Source organism: Panthera pardus, unplaced genomic scaffold (assembly GCF_024362965.1).
Source record: "Panthera pardus isolate Hobbes unplaced genomic scaffold, ASM2436296v1 HiC_scaffold_12, whole genome shotgun sequence".
Lineage (NCBI taxonomy): Eukaryota > Metazoa > Chordata > Mammalia > Carnivora > Felidae > Panthera > Panthera pardus.
Window position 1 is genome coordinate 48,003,584 of NW_026526677.1, and position 24,014 is coordinate 48,027,597.

Consider the following 24,014-nt stretch of genomic DNA (forward strand, 5'->3'; position numbering starts at 1 on the left):
AAATGAGTACCTTAGTTTGCTTGCATCTTAAAAAAAAAGTCCACAATCTATAAAGAATTATAAAAGTTTCGGGGCACCTGGGTGGCTCAGTCGGTAGACCATGAGACTCTTGATCTTGTGAGTTTGAGCCCCAAGTTGGGTCGAGAGATTACTTAAAAATAAAATCTTTTAAAAAAAATTTGTAAAGTTTTGAGTAAACAACCTTCAGCCTAGTTCAGGTTCTTCCAAATATTTGCATAGTTTATTTACTGCTAAATTTTCATACACAAACATACTGAGCAAATAAAAATGACACGATGTCCCATAAAAGTTGGTAAGAGAATTTTATTGTGTGACGTATGTAGGTCTTTGCATTCTACTAACAGAAAAGCATTTGTCCACATCTTAGTCAACCTAACAAATTACGTATCTGTGGTTTTTATCTACACGGCTGCAGTGTTACACTATTGGAGAAAACCTTCCTTTCACTTGTACTTTGGTGCCATTATACAGTAGATACTTCCTCCTCCAGAAAATAAAAATATTCTCAATCTAAACTTAAAATGGAACAAAGACATGAACACCAAGTTGCCTGCACCACTTGGTCAAAGACTGCAATAAAAACCAAAACAGTATGCTGCTTAACGTACGAAGATGAGGAGACGTCTCTGCCAGTTTCAGCCAAACCTCTGTAGGAATGATTTAGCATCTGGGTTTATTCTTCCTGTGGTTTTCACACATGACAGGTAGAACTGTACCGCAACGAGGAACAGTCACATTCTTCACTTGCTCAAGAGACTCAGATACTGGACTTTAGCGCAGGAAATACCTCTTGGGGCTTAGTAATATACAAATGGGTAGAAAAAAAAACTGCCTTAGGAAAAATTTCACAATTGTTTGACTAAACATCTGAAGCGTTTCTGTCACAGCTTTCATATATTAAAAAAGTTTCCTCCAGAGATGAAGCTTATTTATGAAATAAAACCTAGTCGCTATCATCTGATCCATGTTCTGAGCCCCGATCCGAGGCCTCATTGTTGGATCCCTCTGGTTCTGATTCATTTCCAGAGCCTTGGCCAGAGCCCTCGTTATCAGATCCTCTCTCGGAATCGTGGTCTGACTCGGCACTTGGAGAAGCCGGGCGAGAGTCCATCTCAGAACCTCCAGAGCGGCTTCTCCCAGACTGCACAGATTCGTTGTCAGACTGTTCAGAACCCGAGGGCCTTCTCTTTCTGGCTGGCTGGTCACTGTCTGAATCCTCATCTGACTGCTGTCTTCGGGGCCTCCGGGGACTGCCGGCCTCGCTGCCAGACTTGTTCTGGTTCTCATCAGAATCGCTGTCCGAAGAGGCACGTTTCTTCCGCCGTTCACCCTCGTCGGAGTCGCTGTTGCTGTTGCGGTGATGTCTGGCAAAGACAAGCACTGGTTAGACACCAGGATTTGGGCTAACGGGAGCCTTGACAAGTGGAGAATGTTTTCTAAACAAATAAGGGCATTTAATATTCTATCTCTTGATGTGGAGGGTGTTAACTCTGGTGTTCACTTTGTGATATTTGTTTTGTGTTCTGTTTTGTAAATTTGATAGATTTCACAATCAAAAAGGATTAAAAAGAAAAAATAAGGCACTTTAGTTATGACACAGCATTTAAATAGTAAAGGAGGACTCTCACTGGGTTCTATCAGGCACCTTTCATCAGAATGAAGCACTTCTCAAGTTCATACATAAAATTATGAAAAGGAAGGGCTACATTTATCTTTATAAGCAAATTCATAGCAGAAGTGAAACCTAGGATTTTGCTTGGCTGTAGGGACTCTGAAGAATTAACCATCTCCCAAGGCTGGATGACTGGGACTCTTCCCTGTCCTATCAGATACCTGAAGAGCAAAGGCACCATTTCTATCTAGGATTTGCTGCTGCACTCGTGCCCTCCACCAGGGTGAGTCTTACTCAAGATAAGAAGCCAGGGCTGAAAGGCTTCTGTAGCTCACTTACTTTTGCCCTGAGTTCCCCTCTACTTATCAGTTGATGGGTTAAAGGGAATGGGACTTGTACCTATGCTTGATATGGTGGTGGCACCCAGGAAATCTTGGCTTTCTGGAGGCTCTGGAGGAAAGAACATTCCCATAACTGTGGTGACAGCTGCTCACCCCCCAGAGCTCTGGACAGGAGAACATACTTCCCCTGTGGCATATTCCTCAGTTTTGGATTCCATGGAAAGGAATATGAAATGGCACAGGGTTCAGTCTAAAAAGGGCGAAGGAGACATAATACATTCTTCTGTTCAGAAATGAAATCATCTTCACATGACTGAAGGAAGGCTCTTGGTGCTTAAATCTGAGAATGTAACATATTGTAACAAACCTGAGAATCTGTAACATATTGTTACACATACAATATGTAACTCCGGTCACCCTGAGTGGGTATGAAGAGTGAGTAAGAGGAAGACACTACATTCATTCCCTATATATACTAAAGGCCAGTGGGCCTCCTGGGTCCAATTCCCACCATTCCACCTGGCCAAATAAGCAAACACTTCGTGACACTCAGGATCAAGTTTAACTGATGCAAATGGCTCAAATCAACTTGGCCTTGACCTCATAGTTTGACAGCAGCTCAGCCTCTCACATGGACCTTTCTGCCTACACATTTTAACAATGCTCATTCTAAAACCATACATTTCACTGCTCTGCTCATGCTCGTCTTTTACCACTGACCAGGGTAACACTGTGGGCAAGGGCAAAGCAACCCCAATGTGTGTCAGCCAGTGTCTTCAGAGAAAAAAGGAACTGCAAGTCTTTACAGATGCCTCCCTAGAGATCGTTACCTATGGGGCCAGCAGCCCCACTGTTACCCTTAGTTCTCTCAACTTGCTAACTGCTCACCTCTAACCAACCAGCACTCCATTCTTCTTCCAAGATTCAACTCAAACAGCCTTTCTTTTACAAAACAAGTCTCTTACAACCCTCCCCTCAACTCCAGATTAGGTATGGACCCTGGAGAGCAATATACAAAACCATAAGTGACAGTACCTATCCCACTATAATGTGGCTTTTTGTTTATGTTACACTTCACTGCTTCTAAAGCACACATTCTCTGAAGCCAGAGTCTAGGACTTTTTCCTCTGCATCCCCAAGCACTCAGCACACTATCTCATGGAATTCTTAATGGACATTCAAATGACTGTTGAACAAATGAATGAAATGATAGCCATCAGGAGAAATACATGGGATGGGATAGCATTATCCCAAGCTGGGGAACCTCCAGCTTGAGGAACAAGTTTAGGACAAGTAAAATCAATACTGCTTCTCCAGGTGTGCCATAAGCTAAAGGAGAGTAGTGGCCAAGCAGTCTAGGAGAAGTCCCTCATGGAGCAGGCACAGCTGAGTCAGCACTGCCCTACAAGGGAGGAAATGGTCAAGAAAGTCCCATTTCCACATGACCAGGATCAGGCTACTCATAACAGTTTTAGCCAGTTTGGTAAGTGTAGGAAAGTGAGACAATTCATTTAGAAGGATACCATCCAGGAAATTTTACCTAATATCCATGGAGAAATGAGATTTCAAAATAGGTTTTCTTCTCTGAGGGAAAAACATGTGACAGGACAAAACGACAGGGTTAGATTAAGAGGTGTGCTAAGGTTTCTTCCACCTCAGAGATTCTAAGAAGCTGGAGGGAAGACATTTTGGCACAGTGACCATTCTTATCTTTCATTAAAAGAACGCACTAAGGGAGGGGTGCCTGGGTGGTTCAGTCAGTTAAGCGTCCGACTCTTGGTTTTGGCTTGGGTCATGATCTCACAGTTTGGTTCAGGAGTTCAAGCCGTGCGTCTGGCTCTGTGCTGATAGTGCTGAACCTGCCTGGGATTCTCTCTCTCTCACCCTCTCCCGCTTGCATCCTCTCTCTCTCTCTCAAAATAAATAAATAAACATTAAAAAAAAAAAAAAAAAAGAATACGCTAAGGGAAAAATTCATACCCTTCATCAGCAATTTTAAGTTTATCTTCATCTGAAGAATCATCGCTTGATGATATTATGGCTTTGGATTTTATTTTTCCCTTCATTGAAGGAGGCAGACGCTCTGGCTTGGGCTACAGAAAGAAGATCAGACATAGCAGATTAATCACGATTCCTAGGTTGCATTACGTTAGGACATCTTGTTAAACTTAGTTTGCAGTGTGATGATAACAAATAGCAACCAACACACTTCAAAAAGAAGCATTTGTGTTTGAAGAAACTGCAGGGGAAGAATACATGCTTGTGTAGGGCAAGCCTTTGTGCCTACAGCAGTACATAAAAACCACACAGTATTATAAACTTACAGCCTTCTTCTTCTCTGCTTTTGGCGGACGTCGCTTTTTTGGTTTGGGGCCATTTTCTGTTTCCTCGTCATCAGATCCTTCTTCTCCCTTTGGAGGTCTTCAAGAGTGAACAACAAGAGAAAGTCTGTCAAGATTCACTCATGCCTAGAAGGTCTAAGACTACTTTGTCATCAAAATATTATTCATTCTGAATGCTATTCTCTATTGGGCTATCCTCAACCATACTGAACATTCGTCAAGGGCAGAGGCCATAATTTACAACTGCTGCACACAGCTCAGGAGTCTGCAAGAACCATGTATTTATGCAATGTCCACCAAATAATTTAGTCTCTGTTGAGTCCTCTTATTCATCTAAGATAAGCCTGAATCTTGTACTTGGTGGAGGGACAGAGGATGGGAGAAAAGACCCAGGCTCCTGATCTCACATCTTTCCTCTCTTCTTCCTTCCTTGCCAGCTACTCATTCCAGGCCTGCTGATGTCCGATCATAGCTTCCATTTAACAGGTCCATGTCAGAACGAATTCATTAGGTTCTTCCCCAAGTAGTCAGCCAGGGGTGGGAAGAACAGGCCTTGCTAACAGAGCCAACTGGAGGTTCCTGGACAGGGAAGCACCACAAGTGAGGAACGGGACAGCTCAGGGGCACCTCCGGTGAGAGATGGGCGGGGCACCATTTATCTTAATAGCAAATGGCACCAAGAAGATTAGAAGGTCCTTCTCTCAGGGGCGCCTGGGTGGCTTAGTTGGTTGAATGTCTGACTTCCAATTTTGGCTCAGATCATGATCCTGTGGTTTGTGAGTTCGAGCCCCAAGTTGGGCTCTGTACAGACAGCACAGAGCCTGCTCGGGATTCTTTCCTCTCTCTCAGCACCTTCCCTGTTTGCACGTGCATGCATATGCATACTCTCTCTCAAAACAAACAAACAAACAAACTTAAAACAAAAATAAAATAAAAAAATAAAAGGCCCTTCTTTCACATTAATTCACACATCTAGCAAAACTTGAGGTGGGCATCACTATTACATTTTACACAAAGGAAACTGAGGCTTGGTGACTTTTCTAAGATTGCACATGGATAGCATGGGCACCGCAGGTTTTCTCATTCTGAATTGCACACGTTTTCCAATAAATATATTCACAACATATTGATAATACCTTCTCCTCTTTTTCTTCTTTCTTTCACCACCTTCCTCATCTTCCCCTTCTTGTTCACTACCACTGCCCTTTCTTCTCTTCTTCTTCTTGGATATAGGCAGGTCATCGTCAGTATCGTCGTTGACAAATTCATCAAACTCTCCTCCCTTTTTAGAACGCTGCAATCCAAACAAGACTATAATCAGTTCTCGCCTGGCTGGTGGAATGAGGTCAGATCCTATCAGCCATTTGACAAACGAAGGATCTTTTATCAAGTTGCATGGGAGGGGTGGTGGGTGAGACCCATATTTTGAAGACTTCTAATTAGGGTGAATGGCTCAAGTGGCTTAGGTCACCACCAGGTCCAAGTACGGAGCTAACACTGGAATGCATTTCCAAATAATACCATATAAAGCACTGTGTTGGAAGACTGCCTCTTAGCAAAGGAGGAGGTCAAAGCTAAGGACTAAGCACTGAGTAACCAGAGCCAATTATATTCACTTCTGAAATATAGTCACATCTTACCCGTCCACCACCACCTCCTCTTTTCTTTTCTTTTGTTGCTTCGGTCTCTCCAGTAAACATAAGAATATTTTTGGTCTTCTCAACATACTGGGCCCGCTGTTCTAAAAGTTTCTTTTGCTCTTCTTTTTCTCTGAGACGTTTCTCTTCCTATGAGGAAAAAAAGAGTAGGAAGAAACTGCATCAAAATGTCGAAAAAATATCACGAATACCAGCAGAAGGACTTCTTTAACATGCAAGGCGGACGTGTGTGTGCACACCATTCTTGAATTCTAGTATAACTGAAAACACAATAAATACCTGTTCTTTAAGAAGTTTCTGCCTTAACAGTTCCTTTTCTTGTTCTTGTTTGGCCCGTAACTCCCTTTCTTCTTCATCTTGTTTACGTGCCCGGGCGACATGGTACTGGGCCTGGCTCAGTAAGTCAGAGCACTGCCTACAACATTCCAGATTTAGAGAAACATGAATGTAGCTAGTACATTTTTTGCTCAAAAACTCAGAGGATCTGTTTTCCTTACACAAGCTAGAGAGCCAGATAATTAGCAGATATTTATGGGATATTTTAATTAGCAAAATTAACTTAGTTTCTCATAAGTCAATACTGTCAACTTTGGTAATTTTCCAAATTATAAGTGTCCTCTCCAATCACAGATACATTTTCAACATTATCTTCACATGTGAATCAAAGAGTGAAAACAGATAGAAAGTATTTTCCCCACACAATTTTAGTACTTGTACTAAATTGATTTTGTCTTATTTCCTGAAAGGACCCTTGGAAAAAAGACTTTGTCCAGGCTGGGGAGTCTCACAGACAAGTGGGAAAGACCGACCCCTGGAAGGCCACCCAGTGTACATCGACATCACTGCTTTACCTGAAGTCACCTTCCATAAGTAGTAACATTACCTGGCTTCTGTAGCAGCAAGGGCCAAATCGAATCTCATTTTATCTCCCACTTTACTCAAGTAACTGAAGTATCTAAATGGAATGAGAAAATAAAATACTTCACTGAAAAAAAATTATAATGAAACAGGCCCTTTAGATTTTTATTTTGTTACTTTTTAAATGTTTATTTATTTTGAGAGAGGGGGAGAGAGAACGCATGAGCAAGGGAGGGACAGAGAGAGAGAGAGGGAGACGGAAAATGCCAAGCAGGCTCTGCACTCTCAGCACAGAGCCTGACGTGGGACTCAGTCCCACAAACCACAAGGACCATGACCTGAGCCGAGATCACTTTGGATGTTCAACCGACTGAGCCACCCAGGTGCCCTGGCTCTTTAGATTTTTAATCTGCTCTACAAAAATAGTCTGAGAAAAGGTTTATGTATTGATTGGCTTACATGAACCTATTTGATACATGAAAGGCTATCTCAATAAGAAAATTATATATGAGACCTACTTAAAAAGACTCTCATCAAAGTAGCACTCAATATGTTTAATAAAAAACAAGTTCATGAAGATAAGTAGTCATATTTAATATCATCAGTAAATTCACAAATAACCCAAAATCAGTTCATGCAGCCAATATGTAACTAAACACTGTATTTACTAAATACGTCCACATGTGGGTTAGGAGGTGTATGCCATAAAGGCACTTAGTCTACCAGGTGAGGCAAGAAATGCTTTTATAAGACTTTAAATAAGGTTAGACAAAACCTGAAGAGATACCAAGTTTTGATTTTACCACGCACAGAATTACAAATAAATCCCGTAAAAAGTACATAAATTTTGAGCTCAGTGCAGAAACCCATTCAATATTTAAGAGGACAGGCCTTAATCTTAGCTCAATGAAAATTAATATTCCATGAAAAGACACAGCAGTATAAGTAGTAAAACCAACATAAGTGGAGTCTAAAAGTTTCAAGTGTGCAAAATTCTGGGTAATATTACTGTCAGATTAATGAAAATTTAGGGCAAGCTTGCAAAACTAGCCAGCCAGTTCTAGGGGACACTACACCACCCAAGTCTGGCAGGGTCCTGGTCACAGTTTGGCGCCACCTGGTGGCAGCCACCTGCTTTGGCTTAAAAACCACTGGACTGCTTCTAGTAGAGATCACTTCAGGGAAGTGATTTTCAGTACTGTATGAGACAAACGAATTTAAAGAAACAAAGCATTTCAAAAGTTGTTTCTACAAAATCTTTACCTATGTGCAAGCTCCAGTTCTTTCACAGCATTAAGTACTTCCTTCAGATTACTCTTTTCATCTTTCAGAACAGAGGTAGCTAGTCTCTGCAGGACCAAGGCCACATTAAACATAAGTACTGTATCACTGGGCGCCACATGTCTAGCCTGTAGGTAAAAAACAGCAAATATTTCATATAATCTAATGACAAGAAAAGAAGTTTATTCAAATATAATGTTAGGTATACAAACATGCATAAAATAGAATAAAAGTATGTAACGCAGCATAGAATTAAGTGAGAATAAGGAGTTCTCCTTTTCACCTTTAGCAAAGTCTGTTTGCATTCCTGTAACTTGCCACACTTGAAGAGTGCCCGAGCCAAATACAGTACAACTTCAGTGTTCTGGTGCTTATAGAACTTTCTGAGGCAGTTTTCATACTATAACAAAACAAAAAGTTAATTAAAATACAACAAGGATTAAATGATATTGTCATTGTGTAACAAGATTTCAAGCAATTTTAAAGCTACGTGAAAAGGTGTTTTAACCCTTTGAATGGTTAATTTCAAAGAATAATTTGAGAATGATTTTAGACATTCACCAGGATAGGTTTTCACAACACAAAAAGCTGATAAAAACAACAACAACAACAACTAGATACTCAAAATAGTTTTTCCATTTGAAACTTGGACCAATACTGAAAGGATAGATTGGATGGCTTTTTTCATATCTCTGGCAATAAAAGCTATGGACAAGCTTACTGACAACTTATTAAAAGTTACATACCCTGTTCCTTTGGGCTATACTCTCTACCACCTTTCTTTAGGATTGATGGGACCTACTGGCAATGAGCATGAGAAGTTTCACAGTTCTGGCTGTTAAAATTTTCTTATAAAACCAATATATGGCAATACTGGTGTCAATTTTGTCATGAACACTTCACTTTTTGACCATGGATCATATCTTGTCATAAGTAAGCTCTTTTTCACGGAAGATGGTTAAAGAGTTTCCCCCTGAATATCCCTAGTAATTAACTTGCATTTTTAAAAGGCAACTTTATCATTCTGCAGAACAGGAAGGCCCACCTCCAAAACCACAACCTCTGAGACTACCATATGCAGTCTGGGTCCTATAAATCCTTGTGGCTAGTACCTTTCAAATATTCTGAATTTGATAATAATATCCACTCTCCTTAGAAAAAAGGTTAACCACTGCAAGGAGCCTGGCCTGCCCTTGTCATCTACCTCTGATAAGAACCTTTTTTTTTTTTTATCATAGTATTTCCCATAGATCCTAAGGACGTTTTTACTTTTGAATATGCTATAGATGCTAAGTATTTGTTTTAAGATTTTATTTTTAAGTAACCTCCACATCCAACATAGGGCTTGAACTCATTACCTCGAGATCAAGGGTCATATGCTTTACCGACTGAGCCAGCCAGGCACCGCTAGATGCTAAATATGACTCTTTAAATTCAAGCACTCCATAAATATGAAAGGCCTAACAAAATTCTATAGTGATAAAAACTAATCCCCATGGAGTTTTTTTCTTTTTAAAATGTCATTTAACTTTTCTGAAACTCAGTTTTCCCAACTGAGAAAGAAGAATGTAAAACAAGCAAACAAATATTAAATCCTACTTTTTGGGTATTTACTGATATACTAGTACGTTAGTGCCAAGTATGGTGTCTAGTACTTTTCGTACTGGATGTTTACACAATTCTGTGAATTTAAGGTACCTGATCTCCACTTCATAAATGGGAAACTGGCTCAGAGAGAATGTCCTTTGCCCAAGGCATGCAATTAGGGGTGGAACCAGGACTTGTATCTCTGTCTAGACACCAAAGACTGGCCTTAACATTATATGATGATAAGCCTGTGAATAGACACAGTATCACAAGAAATAGCATGCAGCTCCATGAGAGGGCCAGAAAGGTTAAGAAAACATCTGCTCAATAATGAACACAATAGGGGCGCCTGGCTGGCTCAGTCAGTTGAATGTCTGACTCCAGATTTTAGCTCAGGTCATGATCTCACGGTTCATGAGTTCGAGGCCTACAATGGGCTCTGCACTGGCAGTGTGGAGACTGCCTGGGATTCTCTCTCTCTGCCCCTCCCCAGCTTGTTCTAAGTAAATAAACTTAAACAATGAACACAATACAAAAATATCTTGAACGATAAGACATTACCATCTGAACGGCACTAATATATTGCTTCTGTTCCACATAGATGTGTGCTAGGTTCAACCACACATCACTGATATCTGCTGTTGCTTCTCTTACTTGGGCAAATACATCACGAGCTTCGCGAAAATATCCTTTGTGGGCCAAAACAGCTCCTAAAATTATAAAAAGGTTCACATTTAAGAATTTTCTAACTGTAAGGGCGCTTGCATGGCTCAGTTAAGCATCCAACTTCGGCTCAGGTCATGAATTCATGGTTCATGGGTTTAAGCCCCATGTCGGGCTCTGTGCCGACAGCTTAGACCTGGAGCCTGCTTCGAGTTCTGTGTCTCCGTCTATCTCTGTCCCTCCCCAACTCACACTCTGTTTCTCTCTCCAAAATAAATAAACATTAAAAAAAAATTAAGGGGCGCCTGGGAGGCTCAGTCAATTAAGCATCCAACTTTGGCTTGGGTCATGATCTCATGGTTCATGGGTTCCAGCCCTGTGTCGGGCTCTGTACTGACACCTCAGAGCCTGGAGCCTGCTTTGGATTCTGTGTCTCCCTCTCTCTGTTCCTCTCCCATTCATACTCTCTCAAAAATAAATAAAAAACAAAATTTTTTTTAAATTAAAAAAAAAAAAAAAGAATTTTCTAGTTGTAGCCAGAAAAGCCACTAAAAGCCCTATTTTAATACAACTTCATTTATTATATTTAGGGAGAAATTATGATCTACAAACATTCCTCTGAAAGCATTCATTTCACAAATCACTACAGATGCCCGTGTCTTATAATCACCTATGCCATTAGCAGCATACAGATTCTTCGCGTCATTTCTGAGCACTTGTTTGTAGATGGCCAGGGCACGATCTTGGTGACGCTTTTCCTATAAAAAGAAACATACATTATAAAACAAAATTCAAACAGGAATCAAGTGTCAGTTTTGTTTTAAAGATACAAAGAGAAAAAAAAAATAAGGGACAAAAACAAATTACCTTTTCTCGATCTCGGGTGGGCTGATGCAAAGTCTGGAGCCAGACGTTGCCAAGGGCCAGCATAGAGTAAGTGTCACTCTGTGTAGATGGTTGTTTTAATATTCTCTCAAATTTCTTCTGTCCCGGACCCCATTCTTGTTTTGCTAAATGAAGATTGCCAATCAAAGACCAAGCATCTGGATGGTCCTGAAACACACATATAAAAAGAAACAAAATCTGTAATTTGGATTCAGAGACATTAATCACCTTTCCACAATAGCTGATTACCAAAGAGGTTTACAAGCCACATTTACAAATTGAGAGTGGGGATGGATTAATGAATTGTAAAATCACTTTAGCGTGTAGTTATCAGCATAAGAAATGCAACAGAATGGAATATAGATGGAATGGAATATAGAATAATGCCAGTGTACTGCACATGGCAACGGTACATAAAGATTTGCAAAACCTTCATTTTAGTTGTTGCATACACACGTGTGTATACTCAACTATGATGTAAAATCTATTTCTGTGGCTAACAATCAAAAAGTTTACATAACTTCTACACTATAGTATCTTCAACAAGTAAATAAAATAGGGTGATGTCAAGATATTAGAGAAATGATAGCCATTAAAATGAAAATCTAGGGAGAAAAGGTGAAATAATTGTTTTTCAAACCTAAGAGTTAATATGACCAACCTGATTAATCTGAAGAGCTTCCTTAAACCAATCTGAAGCCTCATAAAAATTTCCTTTATCTCTAGCCATGGCTCCAAGGCGCAGATAGCCTAAAAATATACATTTAAAAGTTTTTACGTTTAAAATATTATCTATAAAAGACCATAATTTTAAAGCCATACTTTTGAAATGATTGATTTTTGTTAATACATTCACACAACGAACAGAAAAATCCCACAGGTAAAGAAAATTGAGCACCAATAAAACTAATTAATAATCTCACAAGTTAAAGAGCAATTCTGTTCCCATCAAGTCACTGTTTGAAATCTCGGATTTATTTCTTCCACTCTATTCCAGTGTTCACATCCTGGTCCAAGCCCTTATCTCCAGCGAAGTTATTTCAAAACTCAGGGCTGTTCTGTTTCCAGTTTCTCTCTGATGCACAGTACTGTCACTTTTTCTTAAAAAGCTGCTTGTCATAAGGCAAAGTAGTGAAAGCATGGACTACTAGGGATTACTAGTTAGAAAACCTGGGCTCTAATTGTGGGCTTCCACTTAAAGAACAGTAAAAAGGTGCCGCACAAATGTAAGTTGTTATTTTCTCCAGAAACTAATAATGGTTTACTACTACCCATCAAACCAAATTCAGCCTGGAATTGAACTAAATCTGATTTATTTTAAATCACTTTTGTATCCATAGCAGCATGACAGGGGCCAAGTTAATAGCTCCTGATTTAACCAGAGTCAAAATATCATAGCTTTAGGTACTTTTAAGGGAAATACAGTATTGCAAATCATTTTCAATTAAAAACTGTCTGAATTTTACAACGTCTAGGATGTAAGAACTCAAAGTAGGACATTTTAGTAATAATTATTTTGAGGCAAAACAGTGCTTTTTCTCACTATTATAAACATTGCAAAAATGCGAATATGAAATTAGAGCAGGAACATCAGAAAAGTATATCTAGCACCAAATATGCCAAGGAATTGTTCAAAGTCTAATAAAGGTAGCTGGCACACTGAAGATCGCCCACTTTATGAAATATGGTTCAACTCATTTTTAGTTGTTTCTTTTAGTTTCTAGCATAAATTTAAGTGAAGCTGCATCTTTTTTATTTTTTTAAGGCCACAAATTTGCCTTGACGAAAAGGGGACATGATAACCTTCATATTTTTTTACTATTGGTTCTAAGAAAGATTTTTTTTTTCAGGTTAAATTTTTGCTGCTGTTGTGGGAATTTTAATTCATAAAAAAAAGTTTACAATTCTTACAGTCAACATAATTAGGATGTTCCCGTAAGATGTTTTTATATAGTTTTTCAGCTTCGTGGAATTCACACATTGCCTCATACAGCCTGGCTAAATTGTACGATGTTGTAACAGAAATGGCATTATAATAATGTTCATCATGCTCAGCTTCTGCCTTTGCACGATCCAATGATGCCAAAAAATATTTCTATGAAAAAAAAAAGAAAATTACATTGTTAAGACTTAGTTGGTACATCTAAAAAGGTGTGCATTCCACCTGACAGTATGTAAGAAGTGAATATTTCTATTTTCCTACCTTTGCCTCCCCTAGATTTCCAAGTCTAAAATGGAGGGCACCCACATTATTCAGAATCTCTGGTGGGACATCGGCCTGCACTTTCTCCTGAAGGATCCGTGTAGCTGTTCCATAGGCTGAAAGGGCACCCTGTTATTTTCAAGGTGGAGAGAATTCGGTGTAAGTGAAAACGAAAGGGAGAAACACTATACCATGCTTTCAAAAAACACGTTATGTAGGAGACAAAAAGCACTGCTAAAATACCTGTATATCAGTCTGTTCTAAGATTTGCGCCAATTCAATCCAAGCTTCAACGTCATCAGGATACTGTTCTGTGACCTTCTTCAAATGGCCCTGGGATAAAAGAGATCATTAAGCTAAAGCAGGCTTAATTAAGCAACTACAGGCCGTCAAAGTAAAAAGTGGTAGCTACTCTACCTTGTTTAATACGTCAACTGTTCGTTATTTCAACTGGAACAAGCTCGGCTAACAAAACTGCTTCCATCATATCTCTACTAGCAATAACAAGAATGAGGAATGACAGTCTAGTGATAATGGAGAATAGCTAAGATTTTTTAAAATGTACCTTAGCGATATCTCGTTTTTCTTGATCTTCTGAGGCAGCATATAGAGAGCCAAGAATTTTCATAGTTTCATAATTATTAGGATAAGCTTTCAAAACTTTCTCAAAGCACTGAGATGCATTTTCTTTGTCACCTCGATATATATACATTTGTCCCAAGCCAAAAAATGGCAGCACAAAAGAGGATGAGGCAAATTGTGTGGCTTGATAGTAGTACTGGAAAGCTTGGTCATAATCTTCCTAAAAAATGAAAATAAAACAAGACCAACGGTATGTACGAAAGATTCTCTGCCTTCTTTTTAATGTACAAAAATTTTGGAAAGACTTGAAAAACTATAAAACAAAAGAATTAGCTATTTGGAGAAGGTTGGAAATGACCTTACCTGAACGTGGAATGATCTAGCCAGCTGATAGCAACTTTCTGCTTGCATAGCCTCCACTTCTGTATTATGGAATGCATGGAGAGCCAAGTGCTGGACTTTACTATAATCCTGAACAAGGAGATCCAGAAACCAAATGAGTAAATTCAAACAACTCAAACAGTCTCAATCATAAGGCTTCCTCAAATTTCATTTTTAAAATGTGTTCACTGAATGAACAATAACAGCACAATACGTAGAATTACAAATCATTTTTCTCATTCCCCTTGCTGATAACTTCAGGGAAGATGGGAACTAACATTATTTACCCAGAACTTAGTATCTGCCCATGATATCTCTTACTTCATTTAATCCTGCAACAATCCTTTGAGGTATCCGCTGTATTTTTGTGATGAGAAACCCTAAGAGAGGTTAAGTCCCTTATTACTAGTAAAGGGAACAATTACAATTTATTGAGAACTATTATATACCAAGCACTGTGGTAGGTATGATATTTACATTAGTTCTAGGCTCAGTCAAAAATCTTGCAAAGACTGTCATTATTATCATTTTATTGATGGGGAAATGGAGGCTTAAAGAAATAAAGTGTATTGTCTAAGGTGGAAAAGCTAGAATCTGAATACAATTTTTTTTTCCCGACACCAAAGAAATGTTCTAACACATGACGGTAGCAAGCTTAAGTGACCAGATGTGAATTCAGCTCTATTTGAATACATGGGTCATGACTTTCCCATGGGTCATGACTTAATTTGGATTACCGAGCTAATCTCCTGAGAATCTCAAAGTCAGAGTTTATACATCAGGGATAGGAAACAACTTTCTGGTTTTAATAAGGATATGTTTTACCCATTTGGCTATAAATCTGGTCTGGAGAGCCTCTGTTTGGTCAATGGACAGTTTCAACTTTGTTTTTTTTAATATTAGGAATAATAATGTAATTGTAGTTTTAACAGTAACTCTTTCCCATTAGATTAAGTATTTAATATGCACATTACATTTAATTCTAAATGCCACTCCTCAAATCCTATAAAGTAGGTAGTTATTACTGTTTTACAAGTAAGGAAATTAAAGTTTAGGGAAATTATCTGCCCAAAGCAACATAACTATATAGTGGTGATACCTGAATTTGAACTAAATAATTCAAACTCTACACTCTGAATTATTTTGCACAGCCTTTTAGCTAAATTTATGTATTGGTCCCTGGGATGAGGGTAAAGGTCAAATGTTGGGTTTGGAATATACTTTAATTTTTCTATTTTTGTTACTCCTTGACTCATGACATATCTCTTAAGGAATAAAATGATTCTACTTTGAAATTCAACATAAAAAGTATTGAAGATTACATTCCATCTTAAAGTCCTCATTCACATCTCTTTGATTTCCCCTCATGCCCCAATTTTTGTCCTTAATCCACTCTGCATTCTAGCTACTTCTCTTTCCAATCAAACAACCAAGCTCAGTTCTCAGTTCTTTCTGGAGGTCTGTGGTAATTGCTCCAGGAGTCATCATGGCTCCTCCCATTTCTAAACCTACTTTACTAGTTAATTACTGAGTGTCTGGGATATTAATTAATAATACCTTTCCCCCATCTGGTTAAATGATTCCTCTACAGGGGAGGCAATGCAGTGTAGTGGGCAGAGAATTGAAATACTACATCTCAACTGTACTATTTGCTAGATGAGTGAATTTTGGCAAGTGGTGTTACTTAACTTTCTTTTTAAAAAAATTTCTTTTAACGTTTATTCATTTTTGAGAGACAGAGAGAGACAGAGTGTGAGCGGGGGAGGGCAGAGAGAGAGAGTGGGAGACACAGAATCCAAAGCAGGCTCCAGGCTGAGCTGTCAGCACAGAGCCCGACAGAGGGAGCTTGAACTCACAAACTGCTAGATCATGACTTGAGCTGAAGTCAGACACTTAACCGAATGAACCACCCAGGTGTCCCCCAAATTTAAAATAGAATACTTTTCATTTGGTTCAAGAATGCTGTCCTAACAGCTGTGAGCAATGACTATTAAATATATATTCAAATATTTAGAATTATCAGTCCTTTGTTTTTTTCAGTAAAAACCAAAGTTACTGTAACTGTTTTATCTGAAACAGTAACACTTTAAGTACTTATAAGATACATTTCCATCTTCTCCCTAAATAATTGCCTTTTCATACTATAAAAGTTACAGCATAAAGCTTAAATAATTAATTCATTATGAACAGCAAGTATGCTTTCCATAGCCAGAGGAAGTACAGCATTATGGTTAATAGCTGTATGACCTTAGGCTATAACCTCTGCCTCAATTATTCATCCACAAAATGGGGATAATATTAACTATCTCATAGGAATGTTGTGACTATTATACAAATTCATGGAATGCATTTTTTGAAAAATCTTATTTAAGTAATCTATACACCCCACGTGGGGCTCACAGTCACAACCCTGAGATCAAGAGTCACACGTTCTTCTGACTGAGCCAGCCAGGTACTCCCACAGAATGCATATTTAATAGTACTTGGGGGGTACCTGCATGGCTCAGTTGGCTAAGTGTCTAATTCTTGATTTTGGCTCAGGTCATTATCTCACAGTTCATAACACTGAGCCCCATATTGGGCTCTGTGCTGACAGGGTAGACACTACTTGGGATTCATTCTCTCTCTCAAAATAAATAAACATTTTAAAAAGATAACAGTACTTGCATATTAGTGGCAATAATCACGGTGATATAGTATCTATTATTAATAAGGATTAATACAGTTTAGTGAACTTTTACCTAACTTGCTATTTAAAGTTCTTAGTACAGTTTAGTACCTGGTTTCCATATGGCAGATAAAACTTTCATACTTACTGTATAATAACTTTGCCAATGAAATACCGAATTTTAACATTCAAAAAAATCTAAAATACCATTGCTTCTACAGAATTAGTGGCAACTTTAAAAAATACATCTTGATCAATATGCAAAAACAAACAAAAACTTCAATGACTCATTGGCTGCCTAGAGAAGTATGTCCAAACACCTTATATCACACCAGTGTCCCACCATCTGGATCCAATGCATTGTCTATCATGAGCCCACCATATGCCATGCTTTTACTAAACTACTGAGAATATTTCATACATCTGTACCTTTCCCTTTTCAACTACCTAAAGATTTCCTCCTAAAAACCTAGTTCAAGGGCTTCTCCTTCTTGGTGAAAACCTCCTTAACCACTTGATCACTTCCTCTTTCGTTTTTCTACCACAGCAGGGTAGAGACCTTTATTTCTATATTTACATTTGTTTACATGTCTGCATTTTCTATGAAACTGAACTCCTGAGTACAGAAACTCTATCTTATTGGTCTCCACATCCCTATCACAGTGTTAGGTATAGTATAAAGGGTCAATAAATATAAAATGAGTGAATGAATGAACAAACATACCCACCCCCAATTAACTAATACAAACTCTAATTTGAAAAAACCTCCTGAGATTTTTAATTTTTTTTTTTCCAAGTTAAAAAGTAGAGTATCAACTGCAGAACAGAAAAACAAATCAGGATTTAAAAGCAAACAACTTTAATAAATTGAGTTCTCTTACCTTTTTGAAGAAAAAGTGATTTGCCAAATGGTTCAATACCATGGGGTTGCTAGGATCAATAGTATAGGCTCTGGAAAGAAGCTGGACACCATTTTTGATGGAATCAGCCTAAAAGAAAAATGATGACAACAGGGCCATTATTTAATCAGCATTTTTTTTTGAAATTTAAATTTTTTTTTTTTTACTTTTTTTTTTTTTAACGTTTTCATTTTTGAGACAGAGAGAGACAGAGCATGAACGGGGGAGGGGCAGAGAAAGAGGGAGACACAGAATCGGAAGCAGGCTCCAGGCTCCGAGCCACCAGCCCAGAGCCCGACGCGGGGCTCGAACTCACGGACCGCGAGATCGTGACCTGAGCCGAAGTCGGACGCCCAACTGACTGCGCCACCCAGGCGCCCCGAAATTTAAATTTTTTTAATGTTTATTTATTTTTGACAGAGAGAGAGATAGAGCATGAGTTGGGGAGAGGCAGATAAAGAGGGAGACACAGAATCTGAAGCAGGCTCCAGGCTCTGAGCTGTCAGCACAGAGCCCAACGCAGTGCTCGAACTCAAGGACCTTGAGATCATGACCTGAGCCAAAGTCAGACGCTCAACTGACTGAGCCACCCAGGCACTCCTAGCATCTCTGGAATTTAAGAGAGCAAGCTGAGGACGAGGTGTTTTGGAGGTGGATTCCTTCATTTAAACCAGAGGGATCAGGGCGCCTGGCTGGCTCAGTTGTTAAGTATCTGACTCTGCCTCAGGTCAGGACCTCATGGTTCGTTTAATCAGCATTTTTTGAAAATTTTCTTTATAGTCTGAAAAATAGGTTACATAAATCTAAGTTCAGACACCAAACATAGCTCTTATTTAGTTAACATTCAGCAGGGATAAAAAAAAATTTCAAATACTGAGTTAAATTGTTAGAACCTCCCTCACAAAAAGCCCCCTTCTAGTTTTATAGATTTTAGCTATCTTCTTGGTGTGGCAGATGTTTGTGGATTACCCAACAGCTTGTACACCCTTCTTACCCTGTTAACAGAGGCCAGACTTTACAGCCTGTGGAGATTTTTTAATTTCAGGAAGGAAAGTTCCCTTTTCCTCTTTGCAAACCTCAGGGGATGAATGATGACTAATCCAAAACAGTTAAGATAATCTATTTCCCTTCTCTGGGGATTGGCCCAGGCACTTCTAAACCGGGGGTAATGTCATTTTTTTCATTATCACAACAGGACGGATGTGCTGGCATGTAGTGGGCAGAAGCCAGGGATTCTGCTGATCAGCCTACCAACGGGTAGGATAATTTCCCACGACAAAAAACTATCTAGCCCCATATGTCAATAGTGCTGAGAAACCCTGATAATCCTGTCTAGACAATTATACACAAGGGGAAGCATGATGGAGACAGAACTGCTCTAACAGAAAGCCGTTTATCCTTTCCCTTTCCTCCCTCCATATCAGGCTGATGAAATGATGAGATGCCTGGAGATGCAGCAGCTATCTTGCAACTATGAGGTGACAGACATGAGAAGAAAAATCCACATACTAAGGACAGAAAGATGTAAAACTTTGGGTTTAATGATACTGAGGTGCCAAATCCAAGACCTTAGATAGCTGGTTTAGTGGATGATAAAACCCCTCATGTTTAAGTCACTGTAGTATGCTTTTTGTTACTTGCAATTGAAAGCATGCCAAACTGATATACAACCTACCAACTCCTCACCTGAAATTCTGAAATCCAAAAACTTCTTAAAACACAAGCTATTTTGTAATCTTGGAGTAAGCTCACTTGGTGGCAAAACTTTACCTGAATTGTGAGGTTACCCTATTAGTGTGAACAGTCACTCACTCTGACACAGAAATACATGTTTGCATTTGGGGTGGTGTCCTAATACCTGGGTATTATATATTATGCAGTCCAGGCATCATATTATAGTTCTATTACATGAAATCTTATTAAATGCTTATTTACTTAATTTGAGAGAGAAAGGGGGGATGGAAGAACAGAAAGAGGAGACAGAGAATCCCAAGCAGGCTCCACACCGTCAGCACAAAGCCTAATAATGCAGAGCTTGAACTCACAAACTGTGAGATCATGACTTGAGCCAAAACCAAGCATCAGATGCTTAACCAACTGAACCACCCAGGCATCCCAATAACCTATTACCTGCAGTCTTGACCTCTAAAACACTTTGGCCTCAAGAATTTTAGATAAGTAACAGTAAGTCTGACAAATCAGTCAGGAAATTTTTTTTCACTCACATACCTCTTTATTGTTGAGTTCTAGTACAGCCAGTCCAACCAATGCTCCCACACATTTGGAGTTGAGTTCCAGGGCTCTGCTGAATGCCAGACGAGCTTTTTCCAGTTTGTTAAGTTTCACAAAGCAATGGCCCATTCCTAAACGAACTTCCGCTAAAAAAAACAGTCATTCAGTCTGTGAAACTAGGACATTTTTAGGGTTCAAATTAAACAAAATACTTAAACATTGAGTCTCAAAATCTTGAAATTAACCTCAGTATATTTACACTACAAAATCTTTTGGTAGACCACAAACTTGCTTTCAGTGGATAGTATACCATACTGCTCTCCTTTCTCATCATAAACAGAACACCTACAATACTGGTACTTCTCTTGTCTTCCAACACTCCTGGTTACACTCTACCTTCAGTGTCTTAATTTTTGAAGAGAAATTTTTAAACAGAGAGCAAAAAGCTTCAGTAAGGTCTTCAATATCGTGCCTGACTACATGCACATACTGTCATTCTCTTCAGAGCTATGCTTATACATGCTCCCCAATTTTAAGGCCATGCCAAAACTCTACCATGTTCCCATGAAGGGTCAGCCTCTCCACTGGTTGGTCATGAGATCTCACCCCTTCTCATTTATTTAAGGACATTGCTTCAGCAACCCTCTCCTCTTTTTCCTGCATTATCAAATTTTCTGTATCAGATCATTCTCATCCATATACATTCTCCCATCTTAAAAAGATCTTCTCTTGATTCCATTTTCCTTTCCATTTGTCAACCCACTCCTATTCTTCCCCTGAGAACAAAACTCCTTGACATATCTATCTACAGGTGGGTGCTGCCTCTAATAACTTTCCTTTTCCATTATCTTCTTAAATGCATTCCAACAAGGATCTCACCCCCACCATTCCAGTAAAACTGCTTTTATCAAGGTCACTAATGCTTAGTATGCTGCTGAATTCAATGATTGATTCTCGGTCCCTACTTTACTTGACCTAACAATAGAATGTGATACTGTCTGATGTCTTGTCCTGGAAACATTTTACATTGGATTTCAAGGACATTGCACTTACTCTCTTTTCCTCCTACATCTGGCTGCTCCTTCTCAGGCTCCTTGGCTGCATCTTCCTCATTTCCCTAACCTCTACAATGCCAGAATGCCCCAGAACTCCATCTTTGGGCCTCTTTTCTACCTACACTCACTCCCCTGGCGACCTCATAGTTTCATGGCTTTATACACCATCTATATGTTGATGACTTCCAAATTAATTACTTCAGCTCAGACCTCTTTCCTGAACTATAGCCCTCCTGACCTCTCCAGTTGTACACCTAAAAGGTATTTTAAAATTTTCATGTTGAAAAATAATTCTTCTTGAACTATTTTCCAGATATACTAAAATGTAACTCTACTCTTACAGTCGCTTATGCAAAGGAGTTACCTTTGATCCCTCCTTTGGCCCATACATCACACCTACTCTGTCAGTTGCTCATATATCACATCTACTCTGTCAGTTCGTCCTTCAAAGTATACATAGAATCTGATCACTTATACCTCCACTACTGCCACCCTAGTGCAAGCCACAATCATCTCTGACCCACATGACCGCAACAGCTTTCTGCCTGGTCTCCCTACTTCTATCTTTGCCCCCCTGCCCCACTCTAGTCTCAGCCCAGAAGCTCAAAATGATCCTTTCAATATGAGTCAGATCATGTTACTTACTCCTTTGCCCAAAGCCCTCCAATGGCTTCCTATGTCTGTCAGAGTAAAAGCTAAAGTCCTTATACTAATCTATTATGCCTTACATGACTGGTCCTTGGTTATATCTTTGACTCAGTTCTTACTACTTTTCCTCCTCATTTTCCCTCTTGATTCCAGACACACTAGCTTCCTCACTGTTCTTGAAACCTGCTAGGCCCACTCTTTCCTCAGAGCCTTTGTACCTCCTATTCCCCCTCTCTGGGAATAATCTTCTCCCATTTAATCTACATGCTTATTATTTTAAGGTTTTTACTCAAATGTTACTGTTTCACTGACATATTTTCCTGATTTTTTCTAAGCAAACCCCCAGTTCTTCTCATATACCTTTTCTGCTTTACTTTCCTTTTACCACTATCTTGCATAGTTTATATTTTACTCATTTTATCTTCTCCACTGGAAAATGGATTCCATGGGGGCAAAGATTTTTGTCTCTTTGGTTCATTGCTGCATTCCTTGGGTCTAGAACAATGCCTGGCACATAGTTGATACTCAATAAGATTTGCTAAATCATTAGAGTGATTTTCAATAGAAAAATAGTATAAGAACAAAAAGATTATAAGATGATCTGCTATTCAGCTTTCGGATCAAACATAACATTTTTAAAAAATTTCAATTCTTTCAACAACCCTATATCATCTTTTCACAACTAACTTCATAGGCAACTGTCAAATCCTCAATATTTTCACTTGGATCATACACAGCTTAGACTTAAAGTTTTTCTCTTACCTGGACATCCTGGGTTAGTACGCAATGCTTTCTTATAGTAAGCAAGAGCTCCTCTGTAATCCTTCTTGTTGAATGAAATGCAAGCTTTCCCTAAATGATTTTTAAAGATAAACATGAGTTGTTTAAAAAACACAAGTCTCATACACTCTACATGAACTCACCTATATCAAATACATCTCTGAATAAGAAATACTTGAATACGGTAAAAATGATTTCATATCAAAACCCGTTTTCCATAAGAATATATTAATGTATGCTTATAAATAAAAGTCATATTAAATATTATACAACAATAAGTAAAAGAGCTGACCGTTGTCCAAACAGAAATTGCTTATTGACTCTTTAGAAGTGGATTACAGATTATTCTTAACTGGTATAGCTTCTATTTATGTAGCTTAAAAAGAAACAATGATCATAGATCACTGTAGATCTTATTTATTTATGTATTTATTTATTTACGTGACAAGGAGGGCACAAATGAACAAGGTATGGGGGGGAGAGGGGGAGAGGGGGAGAGGGAGGGAGGGAGGAGGGGGGGGAGGGAGGGAGGGAGAGAGGGAGACAGAGGGAGACAGAGGGAGACAGAGGGAGACAGAGAGACAGAGAGAGAGAGAGAGAGAAGTGGGGCTTGCCAACGTGGGGACTGCTTTTTTTTTTTTTTAACCCGAAGCAGGGCTCGTGTTCACCGGAAGTGGGGCTTGAGCTTACTGGATGCGGGACTCAAACTCAGTAACCCACTAACCGTGAGGTCATGACCTGAGCCGTAGTCAGATGCTTAACCGACTGAGCCACCTAGGTGCCCTGCAGATCATTTTTATAAGGTAAAGCTCTTCTATGCTGCTGTCTAGGCCAAAGAAATATATTCCAGGCATATGATGAAAAACAGTTTCCTAAAATGGCTGCCAAAAATGACTTACCAAGAAGGGCTGGAATATTATTTGGAGACTGGTTGAGTACAAAATGAAACTGTGCATCAGCCTGATCCATTTTGTCACCTTCCAGTAGGCAGAAGCAGGCTCTTCCTAACAAGTGGTTCTGAAAAAGTAATACATCATCTTAGACTTGACTTTACCAAAGACTAACCATAATTTACCATGAATATACAACAATAAAATGAAAACTATATAGGAAGGAGGTGGAATATCACACAAATTCTTCTATTGACTATAATGTGTTTGAACTACCAATAGGTAATTCTTAATTACAAATCAAGAAATTATCCAGAAATGCAAGTCGTCTGTGCCAGGAACAATGACAAAAAGAAAAGTTAGACTCCTTAAAATATGCCTGAAATTCACCTGGAGATGAAAGAATTATTGACTCAATATGTGGATAA

The 24,014-nt window shown here is 39.0% G+C and overlaps 1 protein-coding gene across 1 annotated transcript in view; it reads right to left on the reverse strand.

The window, feature by feature from the left end:
- Positions 1 to 306: 306 nt before the first annotated feature.
- The window catches only part of CTR9 (CTR9 homolog, Paf1/RNA polymerase II complex component), a 28,272-nt gene continuing 4,564 nt past the window's right edge, over positions 307 to 24,014 (reverse strand). The window contains exons 4-25 of the mRNA XM_019456316.2: positions 23,596 to 23,713; positions 22,679 to 22,768; positions 20,211 to 20,359; positions 17,964 to 18,071; positions 14,397 to 14,504; positions 14,017 to 14,253; positions 13,695 to 13,784; positions 13,452 to 13,580; positions 13,160 to 13,343; positions 11,910 to 11,998; positions 11,231 to 11,416; positions 11,034 to 11,121; positions 10,262 to 10,410; positions 8,397 to 8,513; positions 8,096 to 8,241; positions 6,858 to 6,929; positions 6,254 to 6,389; positions 5,957 to 6,103; positions 5,453 to 5,610; positions 4,299 to 4,395; positions 3,955 to 4,067; positions 307 to 1,385 (exon numbers count right to left, since the gene is read on the reverse strand). Of these exons, the coding sequence (XP_019311861.2) occupies positions 965 to 1,385; positions 3,955 to 4,067; positions 4,299 to 4,395; positions 5,453 to 5,610; positions 5,957 to 6,103; positions 6,254 to 6,389; positions 6,858 to 6,929; positions 8,096 to 8,241; positions 8,397 to 8,513; positions 10,262 to 10,410; positions 11,034 to 11,121; positions 11,231 to 11,416; positions 11,910 to 11,998; positions 13,160 to 13,343; positions 13,452 to 13,580; positions 13,695 to 13,784; positions 14,017 to 14,253; positions 14,397 to 14,504; positions 17,964 to 18,071; positions 20,211 to 20,359; positions 22,679 to 22,768; positions 23,596 to 23,713 (3,132 nt within the window). The 3' untranslated portion in view covers positions 307 to 964. The remainder of the gene's footprint in view (positions 1,386 to 3,954; positions 4,068 to 4,298; positions 4,396 to 5,452; positions 5,611 to 5,956; positions 6,104 to 6,253; positions 6,390 to 6,857; positions 6,930 to 8,095; positions 8,242 to 8,396; positions 8,514 to 10,261; positions 10,411 to 11,033; positions 11,122 to 11,230; positions 11,417 to 11,909; positions 11,999 to 13,159; positions 13,344 to 13,451; positions 13,581 to 13,694; positions 13,785 to 14,016; positions 14,254 to 14,396; positions 14,505 to 17,963; positions 18,072 to 20,210; positions 20,360 to 22,678; positions 22,769 to 23,595; positions 23,714 to 24,014) is intronic.